Source organism: Nicotiana tomentosiformis, chromosome 12 (genome assembly GCF_000390325.3).
Source record: "Nicotiana tomentosiformis chromosome 12, ASM39032v3, whole genome shotgun sequence".
NCBI lineage: Eukaryota > Viridiplantae > Streptophyta > Magnoliopsida > Solanales > Solanaceae > Nicotiana > Nicotiana tomentosiformis.
Window position 1 is genome coordinate 40,288,066 of NC_090823.1, and position 9,719 is coordinate 40,297,784.

General features: G+C 36.6%; 1 protein-coding gene across 1 annotated transcript; it reads left to right on the forward strand.

Moving 5' to 3' along the window:
* The first annotated feature begins 4,052 nt into the window (after positions 1-4,052).
* On the forward strand, positions 4,053-5,279 carry LOC138902521 (uncharacterized). The gene is made up of 2 exons (XM_070190398.1): positions 4,053-4,625; positions 4,848-5,279. Exons 1-2 carry the CDS (start codon positions 4,053-4,055, stop codon positions 5,277-5,279), a joined length of 1,005 nt encoding a protein of 334 aa, XP_070046499.1.
* The last annotated feature ends 4,440 nt before the right edge of the window (positions 5,280-9,719 follow it).

Here is a 9,719-nt window from a genome sequence, read left to right on the forward strand (position 1 = left end):
TGAATGCTTGGTTGTGCCTTATAGGTGTCTCGAGCTATGGATCGAGTACCGCCTTGAATGCTTTTTTCTGGTTCGGAACGTTGGTTCGCCTCAAGAGCCACTTGTGAATTGACATCTAGCGGTACTTCGACTCGGATTTCAAGTACTTCGACTCGAGCTTCAGTGACATCGTTAAGTGGTCTTCCAGCCCTAGATATCAAGTTGTTGGTTTTATCTTGAAGGCCGGCTTCGTGGTCGATAGGTAAAGCCATCAATCGAGGGTTTGCCATTGCTGATTCGAAGTTGTAAATTGGTGTGTATTGCAGATTTATATCAAACAACCACTATTACCCTTAGCCCCACGGTGGGCGCCAAACTGTTTACCCGAAAAATCAGATATAGTTGAATTTATAAGTAGTTCTAAGGATATGTGATATAGCTTGACATAAATTGTACGTAGAAGTGAAAATGTTTAGATTCTTGGCTATAAAAACGGGAGATAAATTATTGAACAAGAAGAGTGAGTATGTTGAGTAAAACAAGCTCAAGAGATTTATTCTTCAATAAGAGAAGTAGTCTTTTCTTACAATGTGTCCACCTCCCCTGGGCTTACAAGGATTCCCCCTTTTATAGTAGATGGATCTTACTTTATTTATAATATAAAATATATAGTGGAGAAACCATGATGAATTGTCTCTTCCTCGATTCCCGCCAAGATTCTATCCCCTAGTGCGGTTGCAACGACTTTTGTCTGCGAGCTCGATACTGGCTCGAGCTCGGTATTGGGTCGAGAACTCGGCCTTGGTTCGAGTTCGACATTCGGGGTGAGTGTCAATCGTTTTGTGAGTCTCCGACAACCTTCACATTGCCTTGCGGTTCGATTTGGTCATAGGCTCAATAATGATACCGAGTCGATTCCTCGATCGGTCTTGGAGATCGAAGCATGTTTGTACTATCTTCGGAACTCGTCTCGAAGTCTCACTTCGGTCGCTTACCATTCGAACTCGATCAAACATATGAAGGCCGAAATCTATTTCGATCGTATACAAATATATAGTTTGTTTTGTTATATATTCACACATATTTTAGTTTCAAGGAACAACTTGATTACTGAAACGTTTTACTTCTTTTTATGTATGGAATAAAAAGTTCAGTTCGTAGGTAATTACCATCTTTGTGTTTCTTTTGGAACTGATGGTAGGCTATAATCTTGTGTTTTAGTCTCTTATTACATTTCAATTTACTGCACTTTAATTGAGTTTGAGCGTTAATTGCTAGTGTTTTACACTAATTGTGTGTTTTATACCTTGTAGGAGTGATTCCGAGCTATGTAGATGTTATGGAACTAATTCAAGCTAATTGGAGCTTTGAAGTCTGAGTAAAAGCCCGAAGTAATAAGTCGGAATGGTGTTCGGGGGTCGAGGATCACTTCTGGGCGTCAAAATTCAAGGAAGAATAATCTGCCGAAAAAATGCACTGGTGCGGCTCACTGGGCGACGCACAGTGCGACGCATCAGGGTAAAAATCTGTCAGAAATTGTCAAACTTCAGAGAGTGGGTTTTTGGGGTCTGTCAGGAAAAAGCACTAATGCTACGCACCCTGCTACGCACAGTGCGACGCATGAAATATAATAAGTTTGCAAGTTTTCCTATTTCGGCTAGGAAAGGGTGATTTCATTTGGGCCCGACCCTACTTAGTATAAATATATGGAAAAATGGTATTTTCTGAACTTTTGACACATCTAAGACCGAAGGAGGATAGAGAGAAGGTGGAGAAGCCAAAACATAAGGAATATCATTCAATTATCACTCAAGACAAGAGTTTGGATCGTTTAATGCTTTTTTTTTATATTTGTGATGAATTACTCCATATCTATGGAGTAGTTCTCTTAGGTTTTGATGGATTTGGTGTATTGATACTTATTTGTGGATAACTAACTATAATTTTATGTATTGAAATCATTTTGGATTTTTTAATCGTTGCATCTATATTCACTTGTTAATGTAATCGAGAGAGGCATAACTTGTGAGATCTTTGCATTATATTTTGTTGATTGAAGTCATAAATTCTTCTTAGTAATTGGAAGAGGCTAGTTGAATTGTTGATTAAACTTAGTTAGGAGAATAATCGAGAGAGGTTCTCCGAAATACCAATCGACTACGAATTCTTGCATATCTTCACATGCTTAAAATTGGTTCATCTTGTGAGGTTGAGACTTAATCGAGGGAGGAGTTTCTACTAATCAATTGAACTAATAACCAAGTGAATTCGAGAGACTCACTTAAACATAAAAAGTGAATTATCTAGAGTTAAATCCCAAATATTTATCTTGCACCTATCCTATCAACCTTATTTTCTCCCAATTGATAACTTTCTTTGCTTAATACTTGCGTTGATTGTCATTAGTTAACAGTTTAGACTCTTAGTTAATTCTAGTTTAAATCACATAAATCTCAATTGTTGATCATCTTGGATAGCAATAAAACGATAAACTACGATAATAATTGTTTAACTCCAATCTCTGTGGATACGATATTTTAAATTACTATATTCGATTAGCGAGCATATTTTAGTGTATGTTTTGCGCTCGTCAAATTTTGGCGCCGTTTCCGGGGATTAGCAATCAATAATGTTTGAGATAGTTTGTAGTGCTAATTCAGGAATTTTATTTTTTATTTTTATTTTATTTTTCCCTTTTTATGGTTGGTGTTCTTTGACGGTGAGCAGGTTACAGGATAGATTGATGCATGACTCGATCTTCTGGGAAGGAATTGCTACCATACGAGCCAGAAATGGAAAAATAACTGCGACAGTTAAGGAAGGAAAGAAAGATCACCAAGATGTTAGGAAAGGTTGGGCAATCCTCAACCAAAGATATGGCTGGAAACGGTAAAGATAATGTTGATTTGGTTGCGAGAGAGGCAACCCAACTTAGAGAAAAAGCAGCACTCAGAGATGCACGAATTGCTTATGAGGAGGAGAGGGCTCGAAGAATTAATCAAAAACAACCCTTGGGTGCAGACCAGTTCGGAAACATAGCTCTCGGTGTTGGGAGACCACTTGGTGATTACGCTAGACCGGTCTACAACCAAGGGTTATCAAGTGTGAGACCTCCTCTAGTCGCAGCCAACAATTTTGAATTGAAGCAAGGGTTGCTCCAAACTCTCCAAAATAGCTGCGTTTTCAGCGGAAAGATGAACGAAGATCCAAACAATCATCTAATGGACTTCAAGGAGATAATGAACACCTTTCAATATAATGATGTGTCGCAAGATGCAGTTTATCTAAGGGCATTCCCCTTCACACTTAAAGATAATGCAAAACATTGGCTTCGAAGCTTGCCTAATGGATCGATTAGAACATGGGATGAGATGACCAGAAAATTTCTTGAAAAATACTTCTCATCAGCTAAGACGGGCAAGTTTAGAAGGGAAATCCACAACTTCTGTCAGAATGAGACTGAAACGGTATTTGAAGCTTGGGAGAGGTTCAAAGAAATAGTGCGTAAGTGTCAGCATAGTGGAATAGAACTCTGGATGCAACTCCATTTTTGGGATGGATTGACACCAACTTCACACAAGACATTGAGCAATGCAGTTGGAGGCCCGCTGATGAAAAAGACTCCAGAGGAGATAGTTACAATTCTAGAGGGGTTGTCTGAGGATGCAAATCAGTGGCCCTCTGAAATTGCTGAAAGAAGAAGGTCGAATGGTGTTCACCAAGTTGATGCTAACACATCTGTGCAGGTACAACTTGATGCCATGGAAAAGGAAATAAGGAGGCTAACTTTAGCTTCAATACACAGTGAGCCTCATGCAGCATGTGATATTTATGGAAGAGGACACCCTACTCATGAGTGTCAAGCCTCAATTGAGGAAGTTAATGCTGTTGGAAATTACAACTTCAATACAATGGGTCAGAAGCACCCTGGTTTTTCATGGAGTTCACCTGGGGGTAGTGCAAATGCATGGCAACAAAATAACTCCAGATTTCAAGGAGCGCCTGGTTTTGTGAATCATCCGAGGCCACAATTTCAACCTCAATAGCCAATTCAGTCTGGGCTAGAAGATTTGATGAAATTCTTCATTGTCAAGACTGATGAGAGATTAGATGCTCATGGTGCAACTATCAAAGAACTTGGGACAGGTTTGCGTAACTTGGAGAGACAAGTGGGACAAATTGCAACTATATTATCTGAGAGAATCCTAGGTACTCTGCCAGCTGATACTGAAAAAAATCCCAAAGAAATGGTAAATGTTGTAACCTTGAGAAGCGGACAAGTGTTGAAAGATCCCACTCCAATTCACAAAGAAGCTGCGCCTGAAAAAGAAAGTGGGAAGGAGCTGAAAATTGAAGAAGATAAAAAGACTGAGAAGAAGAAAGGCAAGAAAGGAGCTGAGAAAAAGAAGAAGAAGGAAACTTCAAGAAGGGAGGAATCTGATGATGTGAGCAAGCACATGCCTGCTTTACCTTTTCCCCAAAAGCTTTATAGAGAGAAGTTGGACAAGCAATTTGAGAGATTTATGTATATGTTGAAACAAGTTAATGTAAATTTGCCATTTATTGAAGTTCTCTCCCAAATGCCAGCTTATGCTAAGTTCTTAAAGGAAATCCTGACAAAGAAGAGGAAGATAGAAGAGACCTCAGTGGTCAAGCTCACAGAGCATTGCAGCGCAATCTTGCAAAACAAACTCCCACAAAAGTGTGGAGATCCAGGGAGTTTTACTATACCTTGCTCGTTAAGCACTCTTAATTTTGATAAGTCTTTGTGTGATTCTGGTGTCTCAATTAATTTAATGCCTTTGTTTATTTATTGAAAACTAGAGAATGATCTTTGAGAGATAAGGTCTGCACCAATATCTCTGCAGCTGGCAGACCAAACAACTATAATAACCGAGGGGATAGTGAAAGATGTATTAGTTCGGGTAGATAAGTTCGTCTTTCCTGTAGATTTCATAGTGGTAAATATGGAGGAAAATAAGGAGATACCCCTAATCCCGGGAAGATCATTTTTAGCAACAGGTAGAGCTATACTGGATATACATGATAGAAAACTCATGCTTAGAGTGGGTGAGGAGCTAGTGACATTTGAGATGAATGTAGCAACTGGAGTGAAAAAGGAGAATCCAACTACAAGTGTTGAGTGGAGAGTGAAAAATGCGAATGAGAAGGTACCAGTGATTGAGAAAAATAAGTGTGGGGTATACCCTAAGAAGGCAGAGAAGAAGCTGTCTGCATGGATGTGTGCATTGGTTTGGGCGCGTGGAATGGAGCCCGACTTCGACTTAGACCCCGACTAAAAATTCAGGGAAGTTTTCTTTACTTTATGCTTTTTAATTGTGTGTCATGGGGACCATGCCACAACTTAAAATATGGGGTGAAAAAAATTGTATGTTGTATGTATCTGTGTTAGTAATTTAGTTTTGTTAGTTTTGTTGTTTTATTAGTTAGATATAGAAAAAAAAACATATTTTTTTTAAATTTTTGACTTTTCCCGATGATGGATATCATTCGGCAGGTTTCTTAAGGGATTTAAGTAGAAAAAGAAAAAAATAATTTCTTTTGTTAGGTAGTGTAATAATTCCCCCATGGTTTTTGTTTGTGCCACGGTTCTTTTTTAAGGGTTTTGTTTGAACCGGGTGTAGTTAGTTTTTGTTTTTAGAAGTAGGAAACCTTGTGCTATGATTTGAATTGGAAGCAATGTCGCTTGACGTTATTATGCCTTGAGAATAGTGAGTGCTTTAGTTGTGATGCTTAGGCTCAGTTTTTGACTCTTGCATAAGCACCTTAAATTGTATAAGTTTAACTTTGCTTAACTGCTTTGACTAGAAAGTCTTGATCATCCAATCTTGAGTGAGTTATGTGCCATGTGTGTGTGAAATTTTTGTGTTATTCTGTGCATTGCATTTGATGTCTAGAACTTGCCCCGTGTGTTTGCAAAGCGAAATAGTAGTTTTGTTCAGTCTGAGAAGTGATATAGGCATTTCTTTGTCGAACCAGTTATATGCTTTTACCCACCTAATTGTTATGTATCTTAGTTAACCCCGTTGAGCCTGTAATCCTATTTCTTTTGGCAACCACATTACAAGCCTTACCCATTTATTTGAATTGACCATCTATTTGAACCATTTACCTCTTGTGAGCACTTAAATTTAGCATGAACTTTATAAAAGTTAAAGTGTGGGATGTTGGTTGGGCTTTCGAGTGGAACTATTGAAATAAGGAAAAATGTGCACTGTTGTGAAAATGTAAGATCCACTTGAATTGAAAAAAAAAAGAGATTGAATGTACGATTGTGGAAAATATTCCTTGATAGTGGTTACTTATTATGTGATTGTGCTTAAATAAGTTGGGAGTTAATGTATATTATGTGAAGGTGGAGTTATGGTTTGAGATAAGTGTGGGGTTTTGAACAATGAAATGTATGTATTAAAGTGCTTAGGGAGGTGTAGTCACTCTTATATCTAAATGTATGCTACCCGTCCCGCAACTTATATTACAACCAATGAAAGTCCTATTTGATCCTTTACTGAATGGGATCGATTAGTTGAGTAGTACACTACGGGCAAGCCTATGGTGCATCTTTTGTGGCATATGAATGTTGTTTATGAGAGTGAGTGAGTTCTTTCTATCTTGAGTTCCTAATTATTCTTAACTTTTATTGTGTGTGGAACTACTCTCTATTATTGTGAGAGCACTTGATTCATGAAGGAAAGACAATGTTTTTGACCTCTATATTAGAGTAAGTGAGTGAGTTGTAAATAATGCATGGTGCTTTTGAGTCAATTCTTGAGGTGAAGATGTTACGCTATTGTGCTTAGTCTATTTTAAATATTCTTGGTGTAATGAGTTAGAAGAGTTGCTTAGTAAGGTTATGTCTATATAAAGTATGGTGTGATTTCTCGAGGACGAGCAATGGTTTAAGTGTGGGATATTGATGGTTGGCTATAATCTTGTGTTGTAGTCGCTTATTATATTCTAATTTACTGCACTTTAATTGAGTTTGATCGTTAATTGCTAGTATTTTGCACTAATTATATATTTTATGCCTTGTAGGAGTGATTCCAAGCTATGTAGATGTTATGAAACTAATTCGAGCTAATTGAAGCTTTAAAGTCTGAGTAAAAGCCCAAAGTAATAAGCTGGAATCGTGTTCGGGAGTCGAGGATCACTTCTGGGCGTCAAATTCAAGGAAGAATAATATGCTGAAAAATACACTGGTGCGGCGCACTGGGCGACGCAAGGTGCGACACATCAGGGTAAATATCTGTTAGAAATTGTCAAACATCAGAGACTGGGTTTTTGGGGTTTGTGAGGAAAAAGCACTAATGCTACACACCCTGCTACGCACAGTGCGATGCATGAAATACAATAAGTTTACAAGTTTTCCTATTTCGGCTAGGAAATGGTGATTTTATTTGGGCCCGACCCTACTTGGTATAAATACATGGAAAAATGGTATTTTCTGGACTTTTGACACATCTAAGACCGAAGGAGGCTAGAGAGAAGGTGGAGAAGCCAAAGCACAAGGAATTCATCATTCAATTCTCACTCAATACAAGAGTTTGAATTGTTTAATGTATTTCTTTATATTTGTGATGAATTACTCAATATCTATGGAGTAGTTTTCTTAGGGTTTGATGGATTTGGTGTATTGATACTTGTTTGTGGATAACTAACTCTAGTTTTATATATTGAAATCGTTTTGGATGTTTTAATCATTACATCTATATTCACTTGTTAATGTAATCGAGAGAGGCATAACTTATGAGATCTTTGCATTATATGTTGTTGATTGAAGTAATAAATTCTTCTTAGTAATCGGAAGAGGCTAGTTGAATTGTTGATTAAACTTAGTTAGGAGAATAATCGAGAGAGGTTCTCCTAAAGACCAATCCACTACGAATTCTTGCATATCTTCACATGCTTAAAATTAGTTCATCTTGTGAGGTTGAGACTTAATCGAGGGAGGAGTTTCTACTAATCAATTGAATTAATAACCAAATGAATTCGAGAGACTCACTTGAACATTATAAGTGAATTATCTAGAGTTAAATCCCAAACATTTATCTTGCACCTATCTTATAAACCCTATTTTCTCCCAATCGATAACTTCCTTTGCTTAATACTTACGTTGATTGTCATTAGTCAATAGTTTAGACTCTTAGTTAATTCTAGTTTAAATCACATAAATTTCAATTGTTGATTATCTTGAATAGCAAAAAAACTATAAACTACGATAATGACTGTTTAACTCCAATCCTTGTGGATACGATATTTAAAATTACTATATTCGACTAGCGAGCATAGTGTTTGTTTTGCGCTCGTCGGGAATCAAGGATCATTAATTTTGTGTTGAAAATGACTAAACTCATGAAAATGTCTGTTAAATTTTTGGCACCTTAAAGGAAAAAACTGAAATGAATTAAAGAATGGCATGTCAATATCATTCAGGTAACTAGACAATATACCAGATAGATTTCTTTGTTGAGAAATGCATCTGGGTGAGGTTTCTCTATGTGCATCTAGATTTGTCTAGCTTGAGGGACCAAGTTGATTACTGAAAAGTGGTACCCAACTTTTACTTTTCTCAAAGTGCTAATTTAGAGAAATTATGAATGATACTCTTATGTAGTCTCTTCAATATATTGTACTCAAAACTTGAACCCTCTTAGAAAAAACACTACTCCATGAAATCATAAAAGAAAACTATGAATGTTAACTGGAATCAATCTTTGTTACTTTAAACCAATATAAGTTGCTCTTTGGAGTAAATATTCTGTAGGTTATTTGTAATATTTTTGCAGAAAATAAAGCAAAGTCAGGTCTAATTGCAATATCATATATACTGGTACTAGAATGCGAGAAACCTTTATTTATAGGAAACTACTTTTGACTGTTGGAACAGTGAAAAATTTTAAAAGCACAAATGAAGAAAAATGTACTGATGAGAAGTCAACAGTAGATATTTTGTTTCAAAAATTTCTCAAGAAATGCTTCATGGATATTATAACCCCGCCTTTGACTAATTTTATTTTAAGACATTCATAATGTGTTTTTATTTATTAGTCTTTCTATTCCAAATTCTCTCCTTGAGTTTATTATTTTTCTATAATTGAATTTTATGTGTGTGAGTCTGTCGTTCTTGGCGCGGACAAGTTTTTTTATTTTTTTAAGATAAATGTCTTGATAGAGATTGTAGTGGAATATTAGAGATGGGAGGATACAATATACTGCTAGGATTATGCACCCTATCCGAGGCAAACAATTTTGGTCTTAATAATCACCTAATGCCCTTTAAGCCTCAATAAGAAAAAATTGAGGAGAGGGCTAAAAAGATGGATGAGAAGGTTAGATTTTGGCTTTAGTTTCCTTTTAAAGTCATAATTTGTAATGACTCGGCCGGTTGTTTTATATATTTGAGTCCGATTACCCTATTTGATATTTTTCCTAAGCTTGCTTGGTATTTTGTAACTTGCGAGGATGGTTGATTTGGCTTCGGGAAGGTTTTGGAGTGAATAAGAACATTTTGTTTCATCTTTGGAAGCTTAAATTATAAGAGATAACCAAGATTTGACTTTATGTAAACAATCTCAGATTTGTATTTTGACAGTTTTAATAGGTTCATATGGTAATTTTAGACTTAGGGATATGTTTGGATTTGATTTTGGAGGTTTCTAGGGAGTTTTGGCTTTAATTGCCGAAAGTTGGCAATTTGAAGGTTTGAAAAGTTCATACGT

Coding starts and splice junctions, on each gene's coding strand:
- LOC138902521 (XM_070190398.1), top strand. CDS start 4,053: ATGAAATTCTTCATTGTCAAGACTGATGAGAGATTAGATGCTCATGGT. Junction 4,626..4,847: donor GGAAGATAGAAGAGACCTCA/GTGGTCAAGCTC, acceptor ATATCTCTGCAG/CTGGCAGACCAAACAACTAT.